Source organism: Perissodus microlepis, chromosome 13 (assembly GCF_051167445.1).
Source record: "Perissodus microlepis isolate ML-2025 ecotype Zambia chromosome 13, ASM5116744v1, whole genome shotgun sequence".
NCBI lineage: Eukaryota > Metazoa > Chordata > Actinopteri > Cichliformes > Cichlidae > Perissodus > Perissodus microlepis.
Genome location: NC_140473.1, coordinates 18,878,445 through 18,900,795, shown reverse-complemented (window position 1 = coordinate 18,900,795; position 22,351 = coordinate 18,878,445). Strand labels below are relative to the sequence as shown.

Sequence of the window (22,351 nt, the reverse complement as noted above, 5' to 3'; positions counted from 1 at the left end):
TTGCTAGGTAGACTGGTCCTGACAACTTCCTGTCTTGTATAATGTATCATACATGAATCCCCTTTCCAGCATAATTAATCCCCATTTCAACTCAACTGTAATTTTCTACGGAGCCCATATGAGCTGTCATTTTAATCATTTAGTATTAACATATATCAAATGAAAGTCCTTAACTAAGCTGCCAAAAAAATGTTCATTTAAGTCTGTCAGATACTGCTTGAAACATTCAAATCTTCCTTTTAACCTTCATGAATTCTGACTGTAATTTTACTTAATAGCTTCAGCGGCATTGTGACAGCTACCAGTGATAAGAGATTCTTCTTCTTTTTAAAGCATGTAAGGATATTTGGACTAAAGTGAGGACACATAAAATCACTGAACCCACACATTAATTAAATTAAACTCTCTAGGGAAATATTTCCCACTGGCTGGTGGAACACCTGCCTTACAAGACATGGAAGGTTCAGTACTGTATAACAAATGTGCTCTATTTATTCCACATTTTTAAAAAGAGTTCACAAAATTGTGTAGGTAAATCATCGATGGCAATACTAAAAACAGATGAACAATCATATTAATCCTGCAGTAAGGTGAACAGCGACTTGGACTAACAGATGGTAGACTTTATAACGTTCCTGTAAAATAGTGAAAACTGAATACAGCAGACTCAGCTTTCTGGGAACATTTATATCTCAGCCAGAATTGGAATACATGAAAATCAAACCAAGCTGATGAGTACTAATGAAATCTTTAAGCAGCAGGTTGTAAATTCATTTAGCATAGCGAGCCACAGATTAAAGGCCCCATGCTGCTCTGCCCTTTTCTAAATAAACACTCTCGAAAGCAACTAAAAAAGAGTCAATTTGTTTCAGATCAGCAAGGACTTGGTTGAAACAGCTGAGAAATGAAGAACAGCCAAAGTGCTGAGTGACCAGAAAAAAGGCCTGCAGCCCACATGTCTGTGTCAGGAGCACTGCAATGCTAGTTTTGTCAAACAGTCCACACCGTCTGCAGGGACTGAATAGTTCTCATCTAAAAGACATCACAGCGGATGTCAAGCATAGCAATCAAAAAGTTAACTTGTCATGGTGATATCTGGTTTCTGTGCAGATGCTGCAGTTGTGCTCGGGCTGTGCAAATTGCAAAAATATGACACACAGCATTGATAAAGACGTTGCAGCACCTCAGACACGCACTGAATTCTAATGTATTTTTGAGTAGTTTCACTAAAAAAATAAAAAAAAAACATGCCATTTTAAATAAGAGCAAAAAGAACATCCTCGTATTTTGAGTCTACGCTATATTAAATTTCAGATTTATTCAAATGCTCAGTGATGTTTTTTAGGGCAATAAAAAGTTAATCAGCATCTGTCTTTTACAATAACAGTCAGCCTTTAAACCCCGTATTAATAAAATACATATTAATACATTAAAAAATAATCACAGTAGGTTCTCATATACTCTTAATGTGGGCCTGAAATAAAAGCTTGCATCATGATACACTATCTCTTCAATGATTGAAAGCAACAAAGTACACTTATACTGTACTTGACTATTTGACATTTATACTATATGTTTACACACTATGTTTTAACATAAAGTAGGTCCAGCATTTTATTGAAATATATGATCTAACATGTTAATACAGTATGTAAGGCAGAAACAGAGCTTGCACAATTGTAACAAGCTTGAAAGTGAATATTTGATCTGATCATCTTTAACTCTCTTAGCAGCATTCTTGTAATTTCTTTAAGTAGTCTTCAGGAGTAGTTCTCCAGGGTTCTTGAAGGACTTTCAAAGCTCTTATTTGGATGTTGGCTGCCTTTTGTTCCTGTTCTCTATCAAGATGATCCCAAAATGCTTCAATAATGTTGAGATCTGGACTCTGAGGAGGCCAATCTGTGACACTATTTCAATTTGTGCTTTTTCCATCCTGTAGACACTCACTGTTGTACCTCACTTCTGACCTCCTCCATTCATATTGATTATGATTTGAATAAAAAACTTCAAATGTGGACTCATTACTCCATGAGACCTGTTGCCACTAATTTTCAGTCCCGTCCTTCTGTAATTCTGCAGACATGAGCTTTTGCTTCATGTTTCCCTACCTTAATAATGGTTTCTCGACAGCCATCATTCCACTGAGACCACAAAGGGCCAGATGTGTCTCTCAGGCTCTGTGTCAAGTTGTTTTTCATTTGTTAAAGACATGACTTTCAGATATGGCTCATACTTCATCATCATGTGGATACGTTTTAGGCCTGCCACTTCTTCTTTTGTCCTCCATTTGTCCAGTTTTCTCAACTTTTTTAAGGATACACTGCACAGCTCGCTGCGATCTGCCAGGTTTTTAGCTAATAGCACCGTAAGAATCACCTTGTTGTTGCAAAAAGTAATATTTTGTGTATTTCAAACTATATTGTTAACATTTTTCATACAAATGACATTTTTTGACAGGCTAACAAAGTGCCAAACAATACAATTTTAAATTGGTTCTTTGTTAGGTTTTCTGTGATGTGTAGATACAACACTGTTAATCCTGTAAGCTAAGAGCCTTTTTAAGCTTAAATGATTTATACCTCAGTGTTAAGTGGTTCATAAAAATACTCTGAAAATGGTCAGGTACAAGAGCTGCACTGAAAATAAGTAAAAAAGCAACCAATGTCAAAAGAAAAACTTTGAAAGACCTTCAGAAAGCCTGGAGAATTATTGCTCCCGACCATTAAAAAAAAAATTAGACATAGCCTGGGTACTTGGAAGAAACATATATAGAAAAGAGGGATGCCTCACAACTTTTGCACAGTAGTGCAGCCTCATTATAATGTAGATTTTGTGTCACTACTCCATTAGTAATAATTACAGCACATTTTTCAACAACACAGTCACAGTTTGCCTGCAGTAAAGGCATTTTGAAAGGATTACCTATGTTCCTCGCCTCCAGCTCTTTTTCCATGAGTTCTTTCTGGGAGGGAAACTCACTGAGCTTGACCTTGGACATGGTGTCATTCTGACCGACTGTGCTTATCACTTCTGGCTCCTTCTCATGGCTGTCCTCAGTCTGGACGTGGACCCAAGGGATTTTCCTAAGAGACAGCAGAGCAATAAAGATGATTAGCTTTTGATTATCAAGTGAGTTCAACAGTATTTACTTCGTTATCTCAGTAAACATACCTTTTGAACTTGTAGATGAAGAATGCAGCTAAACCAACAAACACCACGATGAGCAGCATCAGCATGGCCGACCCACTGGGAAGTGAGTTTGAGTCCACAAGTGGTGCTGAAAGCCAAACACCATAAATGAGCACCAGACTTTTTACATAATATGTGTTAAACCCATTCCTTTTTCCTAAACCATGTCCTATTCCAAGGATATTACTTCATTACCCAATGTCATGACGAGCATATCCCTACATGTTATCCCCTCAGGGCATAAAAAGCACCTTTAGGAGGTCCACTGCTTCTCTCCGGGGTTCATACTGCATGCAGCAGTAGCTTATGCATAGTCATGGCTTTATAAATGCTGAGATGCAATATTCAAAGTATTTCCTCTCACTGCCCATCTTTCTCCCCGTCACAGAGAAGCCTATGAAGTCTTTGACCTTTCCGGATCATTTTAAAGGCAACCCAGACCTTTTGTATGCAGACACAAATGAAGACAGATCCATTGGTGGATGAAAAGGGTAAAGACACGCGAGGTGATCGACACGTTTTTACGATATGCTAATGACCCGGTGACCCTGTGAATTTCCCGTGCATATCAAACACCTGCTTTGTCAATCATGTGATTGATTGGCTGACTTCAAAGAGAGCTACTGTCTCATAGCCTCAGGTGCAAAACTGGCACTCTGTGAAGGATATTTAAATCCTGTGATATACAGCATCGTCCGTCTCTCAGGAAACACTATTTGCCTTGCTTTATTTTTTCAGAGCGTCGTTAAAATTCAATGTCAAACCAGTCTAACGAAGACACATCTTATCTAATGCTCTGTGGATCTGTAGACATGCTGTATTAATCTGCCGTAAAATAAGCCTAGGGCCTGTTTGAGTGTTTTGTTTTCACGTATCTCTAAAAGGGTTTCAATGTAACGACTGCTGAAAACTTACCCAGAGTTTGCTGAGTCATGTACACAATAATGCGAATGTCAGCTTTCAGTTCAAACTGGATCAGGCCTTGGTTCAGTGCAGTGACAAAAATATTTGATATCTGTCACAGGATTTTAACAAAAACACACAGAAAACACAAAGGTTTACATTAAAATTTCACGAAGAAGCAAGACATTTTTGGAAAAGAAAAGATTGATACAATAATTAGCTTAGCTTAGCATAACGACCGGTGGCGCCATTGACTGGCTCTCTCCATTGTTCAAAGATTCGCCCGATAATTAACACATTACAGTGCGTTTCTCTCGTGTTTTGCACTTACTTTGTTTGAGTCCTAGCAAAATAAACAGTCTGCAGATCTTTTGTGAGCTCAAAAGCTTTTGCTCAAGATCATTTAACAAAAATAAATAAAAATCAACTATTCTGACAAAAAGACAGGAGCCTGAGATGGAAGTGGCAGAACTGAAGATGTTAAGAGTTTTACTGAGGATGTAGTGAAGGAGGACGTGCAAGTGCTTTTGTGACAGAGGAGGATGCTAGGGATACGCTACAAGAAGAAGAAGGAAAACAGAAGAAAAAAATACCAATTATGGAAACATGCATACCAACCATATGAACAAACAGTTAATCTTATTAGCCTATTAACAGCCTTTAGGTCCTCTTAAATATCTAGCATAAATATAAATACAATGTATGTTTAATGTCCAGGAAACAGCAGCTCTACATAAAAGCTGACATGATCTAAAACACAAATTTATCGTGGCTCTTACCATCTCAAGAGCCGCTTCGCTCCCACTCTTGTGGTCAGTAGATGTCTGCTCATCAGGCAGAATAAAGAGCTCTGCTGTAGTTGGAAGCCCTGGATACAGAGATACCAGCAGCTGATCTTCATGAATCCCAGACACCTGCAGTGACGCGAAAACACGACAGCCAGGTATGGCTTTACTATGGAGGCTAAATTCACACTAAATAATGTGTCTCCTAAACAAAATAAAAGAAGAACACATGGGTTACAAAACATCATGACTGCTGTGTCATTTTAGCGCACCCGTATAAAATAGTAATGACCCTGAAAGCCATTGGTGTTCGCTGTCAACTGCAGGAAAGATCTCTTAGGAACTGATGTACCTGTGATAGAGCTGTCCGCACCACACGACCTATGTCCTCCCTCCATTCGGGGATGTCAGGATTGTGCTCATCAAGCGCTGGCGAAAACGACAACAGCAGTGACCTGAAGAACTCTGGAAAAAAGGTGAAGTGATGTCTGTTAGAATATTAACGCTACTTCTAGTTTAGGTTTTGATTAATCTCATGTGCAGTTTTGTCCTTTTTCATTTGGCAACATCTGCCTTGAAGTTAATTGCTCCTCGAGATTTCGTGTTCGCATACCGTGACATTTTATTCATTAGATAAGTCCACGTTGACATCAACGTGGCGAAGCTTGCAGCGCTGACCGAGAGGCATCACACTTTCCCTGAGATAGCATATTGCATATTCATGTAACAGGCATCTCTCCAATTAAAGTGCTTTGAAGACTGTCTCCCCCACTCACCTTTAACAGTTATAACTTTTGAATCCTGCATTACAGTGCTCCCAGAAGCAACCTGGACCGTGACCTTGCTTTTTCCTTCGCTCTGAAATGTGTGTGAGATGCTTCCCTCCAAGGTTATAATGGGCTGGATTTCAAAAGGAAAAACACAGAGAAATGCACAGAAAAAGCTGCATCCTCATGGCTGAATATAGAACACTACGTATATCTACTGTATAATAAGGGGATGCTGCGCTGAACACAATCAATCTCAGGCAAATATAATCAACCATTCAAGCTGGATCCTCCAGAATGGCACAGGGCAGTTACATACTGTCACTTTTTACATGATTTGTGGGGAGATCTGTGTAGATTTACACTTTCAGATAACAAACAAGAGCACAAAGACATCAAGAGAGGAGTGGGAAGATGGGGAAAAAAGCAGCAGTAAAAAGGATAAATGCCTTGTGTGTATAGAAGAATGGTGGGAGGAGGTGGAGGAGGAGAAGCGTCTCACCTCAGAGCTGTTGTCAAACCACCAGAAGAAGGTCAATGTTCTGGTGTGGCTCGGCCAAACCACTGCAGTCAGATTAGCCTCCTTCCCTCTGACGGCTACAATGGGAGCGGAGAGATACACCCGCTCTAGTGGACCTGCGGCGATGACAAATACGCCATCATATATCGATACATGCATCGAATGAATGCAGCCAGCAAGAAAAGTATTATTGTGATCGCAGTTGATGTACATTTAGCTTCAGGTGTGTGCTTTTGCATTTTCCAAGGTTAAAATGCATAAAAGTAGTAAAACCATGACTGAAATGTAATTCAGCGGGAACGTGACTATCCATGAAAGAAAAGAGGTTTATGCTATCTGCACAGCCTCAGGAATCAGTAATGATGTTTCTTATTCACATACTGGTGATGTGTAAAAACAGTGTGCTGCTGTCAGATCCTTGGCTGTTTTCTGCAGAAGCTGTCACGCGGTAAATCCCAGTCGTTCTGTAGATGTGCTTGATGCCATCATCCGCCCTGCTCAGGTTAGAGTACGTGATCTTGATGCCATCTCCAAAGTCTAGCTGGATGCTGGTCCTCAGCGAGTCTCCCTGTGGACAGATGGTATTACATAGCATCTGTCATCATGGCTTAGGTAAGGATACTTTCACTTGGACCACATGCAAGGGAAGAACGATCAGTCTGCCGCTGAAGTGCTGGAGCTGAGATGTCATATAGGCTGTGTCATAAACACTTTGAAGGTGAATATGAATGGAAAAAGACAGAAATTCATCAGAGAAAACAAGTGGAAATGTGAAAAGAGAGACGCAGAGGCAAAAAAGGTCATGAAAGAGTCCCAAAGTAAGATGGAGGAGTTTATAATCTGGCGTCATTTTTCCAGCTCATCACTCAAAAACAAACAGACGCAATGCCATCACCAAAGTGTTTTTCATACAAATTACAGAAACTTTAACAACAAACTTTTGGTTTTATTACTCAGGCTTTGAGCTATCTGTAGTGAGATGCCACGCTGAAACAAAAGATCAAATAAACTTCATTTGTGGTGATCAAAACACCCTGTCAGCAGTTTTTAGGCGGCATTTCAGAAGAATCTAGTTCCAATTAAATTAGTTAACAATAAGATCTCAGGACTAACTTCTTCCATAACTAACCTCAAGTTGTTTCTTTTTCTTACATTTAATGAACTTACAAAAAGGTGCAAATCTATGTTATGTTAAAAGAGGTAAATTTGAGTGGAACAGGGAACAAGGAAAAACAAGGTTTGAGGTGATATTTCATAAATGCATCCATTTTTCAGGCTAAAGGTTTTTTTTTTTGTGATAACCTTCGAGTTAAAGCCGTTCAAGTTTTTGGGCAATCTATGTAAATCCTATACACACATTGCATTCAGATCTGGTTTTTGGTGCAGTAATGTGCTGCTGTGAATATATTAGTCATAAATAGATCAACATTGTATATATTAGTATTTTGAATATCACGCTTTTCTTTTTTTCTGCATTTGTCTTTTGAAAAAATCAATACATATTTCCCAGAAGAGAAGTCTTACAAAATATTCCTGAGAATAATTTGAGATTTCAGATTACTTTTAAATGAGGTTGGTAACTACCATCATCATTTCCAGTTCCATCCATTTTTGTAACTGCTTATCCAATTCTGGGTAGTGGAGGAGGGGGCTTAAATCGACGTTCTTTTCTTTGGGTTAGGGTTAGGAAAATGAAACAATGAACACCTCGGAAGAAATTAAGAAACCGTCTTCCTTTCTTTTATGTGGTCTTTTCTATCACTGGCTATTATATTCTTTTTTTCTCTCTCCTCCAAAATGAATCTCAGTCGTGCCTCATGGAGAACTGGATGATGATTCCTCGTAGGCTCCCAGTTCCCGCCGAGCGAGCCAGACCGATGGACGACATCTGGAATCCGATGCTGTTTTCTGGCAGACGATGACGACATCAGCTCAAATAGCTTCTTCAATCTCTTAAACTCATCTGAACTGATGCAGATCCTATTGCCTTTCACATCATGATATTGTAACATGCAGCTTTTCCAGCCCCTCCGTTTTTTGCTTTGTTTATCTTTTTAAACAAGCTTATATACGTTTCCTTTCTGGAATGAACTGTACATCAGTTGTTCTATTTGCTGTCCTCTCTGTTGCATACTTTACTATTAATTATGTTTTGTAAGGTGACCTTGATTGTCAGCGCCATTTAGTAAAGTTTTTTATTATTACAATCAACTCTGAAACCAGTTTTCACATTTTTCTTTTACATCTTTTACGTCCCTAATTATTGCAGATCATTTATGCTAGCCTGTAGGCCATCATTAATTGAGAATAACATCCTTTTAAATGTGTCCATCTCCAGCAAGGCACATTGTTTCTTACAGGTTTTAATAGGAGGTTCAGTTTGTCACCATAAATTATATTTAAACAACACAATATAGTAGCTGAAAAAGAGGACATAGCATGTCTGATTTAATGGGCACTTGAGCAGATCCTTTCTTTAAAGTTTGCTCCTACCACCTCCTACCACACACAAATGGAAAAGTATTCAACATAACATCCTCACTTCTATATAACAGCAAGACAAAAGTAAATCAGTCATTCGTTTAGCTTAGGAATTAGGGAAAAAAAGCAGGAGAGCACTAGCCTGGGTTTGGTTCATTATGCAATATCTGCTTCTTCTTACACTGCAGTGACTTTTAGGTGTAATAACTCACCTCATTGAGGGAGACTATAAAAGTAACGTTGCTTCCAACAGGGGAACTGAGCTCCCCCTGACTGGTAGACAGCTGGAGGCCCTGGGGTGCTCTGGGACGACACGGCTGCCTCCTGGGCGAGTACACATTCCTCCCTGCCTCCTTACAATTATTGGACAAAACCTTCCGATACCTTTTGAGCATAGAGTAAGTAAAGAGCATTGTCACATCACATAACAGAACCCAGCATTAGATACATGTTTTACCAGTTTTCAAAAAAATAAAGACTTAACTGTTAAGTGCCAGTAAATTTTCATACAGCTCACAGCTATTTACAAAAAGAGGGAAAAAAATGTTTTTCCCAAAAGATTTTTTTTCTTTGTTCACCACTATCACATTTATTTTGTATTTATTTCCGCTTGGAAGATGCTCCTCAGTTTTATTTCTGCAATTTAGTGCAGGAAAATAGCACCCAGCAACAGCACATACTGTGCATTTGGCAGGCTGAAATACAGACCTCTATGAGCACACTTAATTTTGTCAGTTTCCTGAATGTAAAAAAGCTTCATAAACAAAAACCTGTTTTGAATTATTATGCGTTATGAATTATTATATATTTTAGAATTGGGAAATAATGCAGATTGGGCCCTCAGAGCCCTATTTCTCAACCAATAGGAAGTAAACTATTATTTTCTGTTTATGTACTACACAACATGACAAAAAAGGTGTAATGGGATATAGTTTTGTGATGGACTGAACATTGGGGGCCACTTACCCTGTGCTGTTTAGGAAGCTTTGGCTGGTGCTGCAGCTTTTAGCCGCACCGTTTGGATTAAACCAAAAAGCAGGGGAGCAATTCCCATCTGCCTGGCGCTCCCATCCATAATCACTGCCAAAGCAAAGCAAAACAAAACAAAACAAAACAAAAAAAAACTTCATGAAATGATAAACACTGCTACTCAGAGTAATCTAGCTATGCACGCTTTTGTAGTGGGGCAAATGCTTTGCATTTGGAGCTTCATGGCATATTTTAAGACCATAACTAGAGACATGATTGTCAGACATGTGGGATCAAACAGAATTTCAGACAGATGGATAAAAGATATTTAAAATTCATTTAACGATCCATTATTAATTGAATTCTAATAAGTCACTTGACATTATGCAAATCACAGCAGCGCGATGAAAAGTTCTTAACTCCGATCCATATTTTTCAAACTATAATTATATCCGATGAACAGAGTCATATTGGTTATTCTGTAAATATGCCGTGTAAGAGGGATATTAAGCCTTATGAAGTTCTGCAAACTGATACTTTTGTTCTTTTATTACAGCCCTAATTACGCACAACTGAATTAGATGTTCAAAGTAGAGAGGCTGTTTGGTAAACATGTGATGAAAGAAATTAAGAGTCACTGGGGATAAAAAAAAAAGTGAGTTACAATATATTCCCTGCTAGGAACACTGAATATAAGCCATTACCATTCAAAATCATAAGCTGTGCAGGGGCATGGCTCTGAGGAATAGATCCTGGAATAGTCTTGGGCCAGCATGCAACGGTTGCCTGGCCTGCGCTTCATATAGATCTGCTTCTCACCCATCACACAGAGCTCTCCCTATATCACAAAGAAGGAAAGAAAAAAAGCTTGTCTTCTTTTTCACAAGTCTGAAAGAAACAAATGTGCAAACACGCGCTCGAATCGTTAATAAATCAGAAGTGATTAATAATCCTGTTACCTTGTTGTGCAGGTACCATGTCTGATAATCTCCATCCATGCATCTCCTGCTAAAGAGGCCTTTGTAGTCAATCTTAATCAGTTGCCACTCTGACCGATGGCTGAAGTGCCCAAAGAAACTGAAAGATGATGCATAAGAAAAGCAAGATTATCTTGAGACATAGACATGCAGTTTTATGATATCATATTCAGCACCTGCAATCTGAAGTCTGTCATTAATGTTAACAGGCAACATAAAATTCCTCTTGATTAGAAGTCTAAGTTAATCGGTTGAACCTTTCCTTGTTTATATCAACACAAGAGTTAATTCTTCAGATCTGATATTGTTCTATTCCTCTTGGACGCTACCCATGTGTCTCCTTACGTGATAATATGATTGTCAGACTCTGGCTCCATTAAAACTCCATCCACATACAGAGGAGCCAAGGAGAAGCTGTGGCGGTCCCATTTCTTTCCTTCATCTAGACTGATCCTGCGTAAAGGAAGACAACAACTGTCAGTGGACGAATATCTACCTACCGCTGTTTATCTATCTGTAGTAGATAAAATTATTGTTTTCTCTGTCCGTGTAACATTAAACATCATGAGCACACAGGTTACAGAAAGAAAAAGCAAGAACAAAGAAATATGATAAAAGATTTGAGTTAATTTAGCTTTTGCCGCAGGTGAAAAATGAAGCACCTTGAATTCTCTTCAATGTGAAAAATTATCTTGACAACAGACTGAACAATAGAACAAATGTTCCTTGGCCCAGGTAGATTTTTGAAGGTGACAACAGAAAAGAGAGATATGACTCAGGTTGTAACATTAGAAATAGATTTGGGGGGTTTCAAATCACCTCTCTCGGAGCTTAATCACATTTGACAGGGCTGTAGTGTGCAGGGACATCAAAGTAGATAGTGTTACAGAGCTCCCACAATATGAGGGACTTATGAGGGCATTCTGAGTCTCATATTTCCACCCTGCTCTACTCCTCATTTACATAAAAGCACTCAAACCATCATATCCAACCACGAGTACAAAGCTGTAACAGACTCTCTTCCACTGGAAATGACTCAGACAGTTCTGAAGCTGCAGCACCGATACAATAATCATGCAAACTTGGCCCATCAGCATTTTAAAACATTAAATATAATCATATGCTGCAACCCCCCCCCCCCCAGACAAAATTGCACTCGTGTAATTTCCCACTACAACCCCAGCACCTACAGTTTCTACCTACAGTATTTATGGGGTTAGAGATTACTGAAGGAGCTTATACCTACCATAAGTGTCGAATTGGCGCCGCTGCTTGCAATACCGCCAACAAAGCTCCTCCATTGTCAAGAAACCAAACGTTGTACTCTTCATCAAAAATCTGAATCAGTAAATTTGAAAAAGAGACACATTTGCTCATTTTATTAGGCAACACCATTCTTTAAGGTAACCATGCAAAGCGTGTCATGGATGTCACCTGTCTCCAGCTATTTCCTGCGTCAGATGTTATAAACATCCCAAGGTTGGCGGAGGACAGCTGTGTTCCAATATTCCCTGAGTCCAAAAACATGCATAATTTCAGTCAGTATTTACATAGCAAAGACTCACTATAGCTCATAACTCACTTATGTGCACAATCAGCTGATAGAAATCACTCAGAAGCTATGTATGTTCTCATTTTCCACTGCAGGAAAATGACAGTTTACGACTTAGCCTGATCTAATCATCTCACCTGAAATATCAGATTTAGTCTGAGAAGTTTTCATATTTGACTTCAATGACATAAAGAGGGCACTGTGTGCAACAGTATTGTGCAAAAGTCTTGAGCTACACCTCATTTCTTTATATTTGGCTGCAGAGGATACGGGACTGTCTTGCAATTTTTATCGGGGTCGCCACCGATAGGTCTCCAGGCTGGCTGAAGGTATTTCATAGATTTCCTTTGGACATTGGCTGCAATCGTTCTCCTTTTCAGTCCAGTTTTTGTGCCTGACCATTTTCAGCAATAAAACAAGTACCTTACCCAAAACATGAACCACTGTTGTGTCTCCACATCAGTGGAAGCAAGGAACCAATTTTAAACTATTATCGTTAGCAATTTTGTCACAATATCATGCAATTTATTCTGAGTTCTTTAGTTGAATCTACAAAAAATGTCAAAGATAACACATTTTGACAGGTATAAAGTAGTAAATGAAAAAGGGAGAAAAGCCTGAGGTTTGTCAAATTACACAACAACTGAATGGGTCTGGATAGCAATGACACTTACCAGTGAAATTGAGTGATATGAAGTTTTTGTTTCAAATTCCTCTCATCTCCTCAAATTCTCAATATTATCAACATATATGGAGGAGGTCAGGAAAGAGGTACTACACTGAGTGTCTGATACATATCTGTTAAACATGGTGGAGACTCTGTAATGGTTTACCGCAGCATTGAGGATCTTCTCAAAACTGATGAAATTATGAACACAGAAAAGTACACATTTCAATTCACCATGCAACACCATCCAAAAGTGTCTGGAAAACAACGGCTTCATTTTTCAGCATGACAGTGATCCCAAACACACTGTCAATATAAAAAAAACATACCTGGGCAAAAAAAAAAACAGACCGTGGAATACCATCAGCCATGGATTGGCCTCCCTAAATCCCAGACCTCAACATTAGTGAAGCCATGTGGGAACATCTTGACAGAGAATGGAACAAAAGGCAGCCATCATCTAAAGAAGAAACCTGGAGAAGTATTCCTCTATACTACTTAAGGAAATGATAAGGAAGCTTGCCTAACAGAGCTCAGACTTTGTTGAAGATCAAATCAACTACTGACTTTCAAGCTCAAACGAACTGTACGAACTCTGCGCTTCTATATTTAATTTCCATATAAATGTGCACATATTTCAGTTCTCCAGTGCACCTATCTCCTATTTTTTGATCAAATTATTTAAAAAATGAGAGGAGACTCAAGACTTTTGCACAGCACCTTAAATTCATGTCCTAATGTAACTCTACCTGTAGCCACAATAATTCCTGGAACAGACTTTTTGCTGGTGATTGGTCCGGATGTGTAAGGATTCTCTGACATCTCCAGTTGAAGATGCAGTGAGCAAAATGGCTGTCAACAAAACGGATTCAAATACAGCACAAGTTGAAACAATATATATCTCAGATCTTAACAGCAGCAATTATAATTAGCTCGGCTTTCAAACTATTCTTCCCGTTGAGCGAAAAGTGCTAACATTTTCAGACACCATTTATAAAACAAAGATACTTTGTTCCTCTCATCTTCTCTGCTAGGAGAAAAAAAAAAAGAAATGGCTGAGAGGACACAGAGGGCATTTGAATTGTTTCATTCTAAAGCAAACAAGGCATGTAATTAAAATTCCCCAAGATGCACTGATAAAAATGGCAAAATTGATTCAAATCATTTCACTCATCTCCCCGAATAAAGCGTACCGAAAAACATCAATAAGGCTTTTCATACGGCTGAGGTTGGAGGAGGGGGTCAGGAAACAGAAGAGAGCATAGTGGTCATTTGTAAGACACACAGAAAGACTATAGCCTGCTATTAATTGAGGAATATACATGACTTTAAATGGTCTCTGAAGAACATATTGACTGGATTAGGTGAACATCATACCTGCTGAAAAACAACACAGCCACATAATGTAATTCAGTGCAATCTAACTTTCATTAGTTCTGTTTGACTACAGGTACTAAATTGAAATTTCAGAGGTTAATGGAAAGTCTAGACCCCTAAAATGTAATGCAATGACACTCTGTGACTTAAACTGATAATAAGAATATTCCAACAAAGCATCTTTTCAGTCATTTAGGGGACTAAAAAGACAAGTCGATGCTGAGGCTGGCACCTGGCCTGGTGCAAAAATGGCTTAGTCTCCAAGAACATCCAAAACACAGCTGATGAGGCTGAAACATTTGAGGAATGTTTCATGTCATAGGCTTAATTTTGCATGAATAAGAGCATTCATTCACTCCTGCCCAGAGGCTCAAGCTCACCAGAATGCAGTGAAGGTTATTTCCAGCCACATCAGTGGCAGGAGCTGGCAGCAGGGACCATGTTTGCCCCTTGTTGTATGTGATGAAAGTCTTTATGTAATTATCCACCAGTTTGTTGGCAAGATACATGCCATTTATCCCCTCAACCTAAGAAGGAAAACAACAAAAATGCATTCATTACTGTCTAAGCCCTTTTCACTTCTAGTTTAGAAAATCAATCTATAATTATTGACTCGTCTTTTGAGCCTCAGTGGAAGCAGGCTGAAAATACATGGCAATTTTAAAAAAAAACCTCTATGAAAAGATATTTCATGTTTTGAAAAATGTTATTTAAAAGTACAGCATTATGAGCAAAATATGTAAAGTTTTATTGTTAATAATTCAAAACAGCTTTAAATAGTTTACTGTGTAACGATGCACCATATTTTAGTAGCTGTTCAGACAAAATATACTGCCAACAAAATTCTGATTTTTAATTATTGTATTATTAGGATGTTAATGGATTAAAACCTACTATATAATGACAGCTTCATAAATTAACAGTTCTCCAGCACAGTAACAGGAAAGGGAGTAAGTGGTGGAGTGCCAACATCAGTCCATAAACAAGGCTAACTACACACCTTATAAAAGTCCACTAGTAGATTACCCGCAGGTCCTCTGCTGGTTCTCAGGTTCTCTAATGAAAGGATAAAGTAGACCCCGGGAGAGTCTGAGATATACAGGCTGTAAGTGTTGTTCTGATTCCACTCTTGGACAGCAGCAAATACCTGCTTCTCATCTGTGCTGATAATATGCATGTCCTGTAGTAGGATGTGTGCGAGAGAAAAATGGACAGATGGAAAGACAGAATGGGTAAGAATGACAGATGCAGGCAAACAAACACAAAATAGTCTCAGAAGAGACGGCATTAAAAGGCTTAAATGTGACATTTCTTCATAAAAGTCATGTGACTTAACTCTTAAAACAAAAAGCAACAAAGGTGATTTGAAACAATAACAATATCTTTTCTTTTTCTTAAATATCAAACACTTTTAGGATGTAGTTGTTATTTCTGTTGCTCACCTTTGGCAGACAATATTTAGGTAATTTCATCCGCTTGAATGATTCTCTCATGTAGGAGACAAAGTAGCTGGCTCGTCCTGACTTGGTTACCTTTGCAATGAAGGCAGAAAAGCTTTGTCACTCTGTAATCAGATCACATGCACTGTATATACCCCTGTGTCAGGAAGATACATCATATTTGAAAGTTATTTTTTCACAGTAATACAGAAAGAAAAGAAATTTAGTTCAGTGGAATTTATTTGCACATTCCCATTATAGCCGTTGCTGTTGGTATGATTTTTTTTCCTACATAGAAAAGCCTATGTAGACCATCAGACAAATGAAAACCAAACTGAGATGGGAGGTGTTTACAAGACATACAGTACAGTGAAAAAGGTGCAGAAAGTAAAGTGAAAGTCATTTTCATCAGTAGCTAAAATGCCGTAAAAAAAAGGAAAAAAATCCTTTTACTGTGGCCATCGTTTTCTTTTAAAACAGCACTCTCCTAGGCTTGCAAACACTTTTTCAAGGTACTAGGTTATTCAAAGCATGTTGCCGAACATGCCAAACATTGCTCCTATGGATTCTCTTTCATTGGGGATTATATCTCTTTGTATAATCCTGGACCAAACCATCTTCTAGTGGTTTGGGAAAAAATGCAATGGTACACTTACTTGTTTTTTGTTTTTTTTTGCTGTTTTTTCAGTAGGCAGCATATGTACTCAGCAGGGTTGTCAAAAAAAATTGTGCATGCTAATTGATACTAAAAATAACTATCAGGTTACATACTCCTTTAATGCAGTATTGATATCAATAGTGTCACCTATGCCTCCTTCAGGTGACATAGAGCTTCACACAGCACTGTTGCAGAGAGGCACACAGCCCCTCCCCTCACTAGCAGCTAAACACATGAATAGCATAACAAACTTGGCAAAGCATCTGAAAGACTGATGTCCCACTCTTCAGGAGGTCAGTGAAGCTCCTGTTCCAACAGCACTTTAGTATTGAACAGTTATCATAAATTTGAACTTGTTAACAGAGCTTAATGTCAGCTGTTTAGCTAACACTAGTTACCCACATTATCAATAAGCTAGCAGCTAGCAGCTATGGTCAATAATAAAACAATGCTTAAAACCTTATCTTTAGCAAACCTCATCAGTTCTGCCTATCTGTAACAGGATAGCAATTATTTGTGTCTAAATTTTTGTTGTTTCTGTAAAAGTCCCAGACTGAAGCTGGGAAACAGACAGAAAGAGTAGCAGTCTAGCTCTGACTGACAATGAAAACATGATTCTAAATCACCTGAAAGACGTAAAATAAACAGGTTTGAAGCTGAATACATCTGCATGAACCACTATTTTTAAAAAAAATATTTTTATTTAAAAAAAATACATATGTAAAAAATATAAATATATAATAAAAATATTTTTCTGGGTATCGAATTTGAAATTCAACCTCTCTCTGATTATATGTTTAAGTTTGCCATAATGCTACAAATTGAATCTGGAGCCAATCAAAAGCCTCCTCGACTGTACTATATGGCACACAGATATCAAACCAATTATAGTACCTAATATTTTGTACAGCAATGCATGAGAGTTGGACAGCACCCCACTCTGTTGTGAAAAGAGGGCATGCAGAGACTTCTATCGAAGGTGGTATATGAACACTGCTTTCCAGAGTGTTGAAAGCAGACAAAAATTAAGCACAACAGAAATTACTGTCATTATCTCAATTAGTCTAAAGCTAAGAGGCACTGAAAATTGTGCTGGCTTTATCTACAGTGTTTCTTGGAGATCTTAATGCACTACCACTTTCCCTTCCACTTACAGGCAGGGCAACACTACTTGATTGCTTATTTTCTAATCAACTAGAAGGATGGTGTTTGTCCCCCAACACACTACATTAGGACCCTAATGGAATAATCTATCGAAAATCAATGAGCTGCATTTTCCCAGGCCACATTTTTGAGGATGTTGCACTTGGCTGTTCCTTCCCTCCCAAGAGACTTTGGAGGTGTTGAAGACTGCTTATTTCGTTGTAGCCCAATCGATAACCTCATTACTCTTTGTCAAGTTAAATCCAACTGCCCCAAGCAATGAAAGTCACAAGAAAGTCATCTGTGCCACCAGATCTCCGTGCAGACCCTCCCTGTATGTCCAGTTATTTTCACCAGCATCTTCCTCGTGTCTGCCTCTGCCTTGACGGTCAATCTCATCTCAGCTAAATGCAATTTGGGCTTTTTATTGAATCACCATTTCTGAATCACACTGTGATTTTTTTTTTCATACAGTTTCATTCTTACACGGTAGCCATTCCAATCAAGTCAGTGGATTAAATGTGTTGAAAGTGAAACTAGGTCACTGCTAGCATTGCTGCTGCAACATCATATCATATCAAAAGATTAAATCTGTGAATAAATAAATCAAAATGAACAGAAAATATTTAGGGGTGTTTATTTAAAATGAAAGCAGCCACTGAAAAGTAGTATAATTTGATTTTTTTATTTTCCCGAAATTTAGTTAGTACAGTCAAGGATGACCAAAATGCATCAAGCCTGACCAGCAAGAGAAAATTGCATAGCTGTGGATGGAAATCAATGACAGTGGAGGGCATTTGAAAATTTAATTTTCTAATAATGACCCTGACTGTGGCTGTCTAATTGGAGTCAAAGTCAGAGTGAATGATAATAAGGACACCAACCTGTCTATTCACAGTTCCTTTTTCAGGCATGGAGTATGTCTGTGTGGAAACTCAAAGACTGAGCGTGCCTTGACATGAACGAGACAAAACATAATCAAAACACACATCGGGCCAGTGGGGAACAGGTGTGTTGGAGAAAGCTATTACATGGGTTTTGATGGAAAAGGATGAATTGGGTGCACATGAGAGCAAAATAAAAACAAACGACAATGAAAAAAAGAAAAAGAAAATCAAAAAATCACATAGACAGCAACCTTTGCATGAAAAGATGCCGACGACTGGCTTAGTTTAATCGAGGAAAGTAATCTATTACTATGCAAACCTGTGTGAAAACGTATTCATCCTGTACGACGAGTGAGTTGGTGTCTACGTGTCCAGGGAAGAGGTACTGTCTGTTGCCTTCTGTGCATCGCTGGGCTCTGCACTTCACATACTGAGCACCTGGAAAGAGACAAAAGGAAATCAATCAGAAGTTGATTACAACTATTTATCTTCAAACAGTACTTTGTATGCAGTGGAGCTGCTATACAGTATGTAAATCCAAAATCCACTCCAAGTTCATCGCTCTGGAACAATTTTCAGCTTGTGTAACAGTCAAACACTGACACTAGTCACCAAATACTTTTTAAATCCAAATTAGATTCAAGACTATTAGAGTCAAAGCTCTGGCAGCGTTACACGACAAAGTAAATTTCAAGATGTTATTGTGCCAGACAAGGAGAGGTTGTATGGTAATTCTGATACGCATTTTCTCACCACAGGAGGAATATGAGCATCATTTCTAATGCAGGAGATTCCTTTAATTGGTTTGACAGAATAGACCACGCTGTTTAGAAAGGGGAAGCTGAGGTTTGTCTATGAAACTCAGGGGGGAGATTAACGAGAAGAAACATCCATCAGCCCACTAAAATTCTCCGTTTTTGTCAGGAGACACCTATTCTGCTTTACTAGACTTCAGGGACCAATCTGAACAGAAGAACAGGTCTCATCTTGCCCGTGACCTCGCTCTAAATGAGAGGCAAGGGGTCCTGTGGGTCTTGCTACTGCAGCAAACTGGAGTGCAGTACTCACGGCCTTTTCCGATGCGCGTCTCAATGTGGACCACATCTGATTCTCTGTCCAGCCCCATTACCGCCCTTGAAAGAAGAAGAGGAGGAGAAAATAAAGAGGAGCGGAAAAAGGTTGGTGGGTAAGAAAAGGAAAAAAATGCTCAGATGGACATCACTATTCTGTGAAACCCATAACAATATGTTTTTATTTCCTGTAGATCAGTCAATGTACGATCTGTGCCACCAGCGGCAATTAATCTCAATTCACCAACAACAAAGGAAACGGCAAAAGAAGAGTAGTATGGCATGGGGGGGGGGGCTTGGCAAAACATCCCCCATTCCCATAAACACATGCCATGGCAAATGTGTGTTTTTACAAAATTGTAGGAGGCTCCAGCCTTATTTTGAAAAATAACTATTTGGCATAATGTGCATGAAGAAATAGTATTCAAGTGGACAAATAATGCAGTGTTTCGGGTGCTGCTTCACCCGCTGCGCTCTTCTTATTTATCAAACATCTAACTGTTCATGCATGTGGAGAGGATGTCCTCCAACCAATGTCCTTTCTTTCCCAGCAAAAAACCCACTGGGTTTGACACATACCATGACAAACAGGGATAAACGGCCTCACATCAATATTCACTGCCTTGTGCCCGCACAGTCAAGATTACTAAATGACAGCGACAACAAAAACAGCATGTCATGTTTGTGCTATGGACAAAGAAACATATTCCTTCAGGTCTATGTGATGTGGATATAATCAGTTTCGAGCTCGACTGCTGTGTGTGAGATCTGCTTTTGACTAGAGGTCACAGGATCCCTCTAAGACTATAGAGTCGTGAACACTATGATGATGCAAATTGCAATCACTGTACAGAAGGAGTTAAAAAGAAAGACGGGGGTCGACATAATCATACCAGTAGAATCTGCCTGGCATCACGTTGTCATGAACAAGCTGCCATTTCCTCCCAAAGTCCATCGAACTGTACAGCTGCAAGACAAAAACAGGCTGATCTTCATCACGCGTAAAATTTTCAGGAATAAGATGTTACTGAGCATCGTACATTATTTTATTCCCACTTTAAGTTTCATTGTGGATTCACTCAGAAGATACCTTGCTGTCATGACTATAGGCGAGTATCCAGTTCTCCTGCGCGGGATGGAAGAGCAGGCTCAGGATGTTGAAGTTAATGGGATGCTTTTCAAAGCTAGCCCCTTCATCTGAACTGATGAGAACAGCACTCTCTACTTCTGGGTCACTAAGCACCATTATCTAAAGTACAAAGGGCCAGATGATGTGTATTTATATACACACACATATACATGTATGTGAAAAAAAGATTTCACGCCAGGAAGATGTAATAAGCAACAGGTAAATGCTAACCTTCTGTTTGTTGGTAGGGCAGACGTAGAGGTAACTTAAAACTGTCCTTGAACCCACTTTGTCGTTGAGTTTGGTGTAGGTGCTCCCATAATCAGTGGATCTGGACACAAATAAAAAACATTTCATGTCTGATGAAAAAAAATCCACTAGAGACAAATTTGAAAGCCCCATAGCAGAGTGTTGGGATGTTTTAGCCCATTAACTGCAAATCACTTTTTCTTAGAAGACTCCAGAGTATACCATACTTTTTTCGATTGATTTTCTACCATTCGGGCAGCCTTTTGCTTTAAGGGATGAAAATCTACTTGCACAGTCTACATTCATGCTAATGTAGGTTTTGTTGCTCCTGTAAAGTGCTGCGTTAAAAAACACTGCTACACTAAAAACTGCCATTCATTGCAGCTCAGATTATAAAAGGACTAAATGTGTAATGTAATCAGAGGGTGGTGTTTGGCTGAAAAGCAGGGCTTTCAAGTAGTAAGTGTAGAGCTAATTTTTACAGAAATATGCTGGATAAAAAGATAAAATTAATCACTGCTAAAAGTAACCCCACGGTGCTTTTAGCAAGTAGTGAGCGGGCGTCTATTTTGTTTGTTTGTATCTTAGGCTTCAGGCAGCAACGCCAAGTATTTTGAGTGGTAAATAGCAAAACCCAGCTTTGAAAGCAAGATGCTGAGTCACATACAAATTTGCACAGCAGTGTGCATGCATATAAATAAATATAAATAAAAGTTAAAGCTTTGAAGTCAGCTTTAATTTAATTTGCTCTAACTAGCTGCAACATCTGCCTATTATTTTTGAAAATACAATTTCAGTATTTATATAAATATTTCCAAAACTTTAATTTGCTCTCCAGACTGTGGAGCCTAAATTACAGATAACTTGGCAACTCATCACTTGTGTTCCAAGGGGGAAGCTACGTTTTAATTACTCTACAATTGTGCTCACTAGCCACTTCATTAGTTACACCTGTTCAGCTGCTCGTTAAAGCAAATATCTAATCAGCCGATCAAGTCAGTGCATTTAGGTGTGCAGAGATGTTCACAATGAGCATCAGAATTGGGGAGAAATTTGATTTAAGTAACTTTGAATGGAGCATGGCTGTTGGTGCCAGACGGGCTGGTCTGAATATTTAAAAAATTGAGAGTACTTGGGTATTCCCATGGTATGGTCAGAATTTGAGGTAAACAACATGAAAGCATGGATTCATCCTACCTTGTATCAATGCTTCAAGCTTCTGGTGGTGTAATGGTGTCAGGGATACTTTCTTGGCACACTTTGGGCCCCCTAGTACCAATTGGCAATCATTTAAACACCACAGTCTACCTGAGTATTGTCGCTGACCAGCAGAGTGGCAGAACTCAAATTATTTCACACTGGTTTCCTGAACATAAAAAAATGGCTTCCATAGTCTCCAGAGCTTAATCCAGTACAGCACCTTTGGGATGTGGCAGAAATCTGCATCAAATGTGTGATCTCATCATGTCAGTATGGACCAAAGTCTCTGAGGAGTGTTTCCAGTAGAATTAATGCAGGAAAAGTATGTTTTCTCTTTGGCCCTTTGTTAAGATCAACTTTTGTTTAAACATCAAAACTTATCAAAGGTT

At 38.8% G+C, this 22,351-nt stretch overlaps 1 protein-coding gene across 1 annotated transcript in view; it reads right to left on the bottom strand.

Moving 5' to 3' along the window:
* Nucleotides 1–22,351, bottom strand: part of LOC146375043 (VPS10 domain-containing receptor SorCS3-like) — a 52,235-nt gene that overhangs the window by 5,400 nt on the left and 24,484 nt on the right. The window contains exons 3-26 of the mRNA XM_084947754.1: nt 20,745–20,844; nt 20,475–20,633; nt 20,278–20,351; nt 19,383–19,447; nt 18,634–18,752; nt 15,630–15,719; nt 15,188–15,367; nt 14,568–14,714; nt 13,560–13,662; nt 12,026–12,102; nt 11,838–11,929; nt 10,937–11,044; nt 10,574–10,691; nt 10,319–10,452; nt 9,612–9,725; nt 8,858–9,029; nt 6,546–6,732; nt 6,147–6,280; nt 5,654–5,777; nt 5,230–5,342; nt 4,872–5,006; nt 4,105–4,204; nt 3,172–3,277; nt 2,923–3,083 (exon numbers count right to left, since the gene is read on the bottom strand). Coding sequence (XP_084803880.1) covers nt 2,923–3,083; nt 3,172–3,277; nt 4,105–4,204; nt 4,872–5,006; nt 5,230–5,342; nt 5,654–5,777; nt 6,147–6,280; nt 6,546–6,732; nt 8,858–9,029; nt 9,612–9,725; nt 10,319–10,452; nt 10,574–10,691; nt 10,937–11,044; nt 11,838–11,929; nt 12,026–12,102; nt 13,560–13,662; nt 14,568–14,714; nt 15,188–15,367; nt 15,630–15,719; nt 18,634–18,752; nt 19,383–19,447; nt 20,278–20,351; nt 20,475–20,633; nt 20,745–20,844 — 2,912 coding nt within the window. The remainder of the gene's footprint in view (nt 1–2,922; nt 3,084–3,171; nt 3,278–4,104; nt 4,205–4,871; nt 5,007–5,229; nt 5,343–5,653; nt 5,778–6,146; nt 6,281–6,545; nt 6,733–8,857; nt 9,030–9,611; nt 9,726–10,318; nt 10,453–10,573; nt 10,692–10,936; nt 11,045–11,837; nt 11,930–12,025; nt 12,103–13,559; nt 13,663–14,567; nt 14,715–15,187; nt 15,368–15,629; nt 15,720–18,633; nt 18,753–19,382; nt 19,448–20,277; nt 20,352–20,474; nt 20,634–20,744; nt 20,845–22,351) is intronic.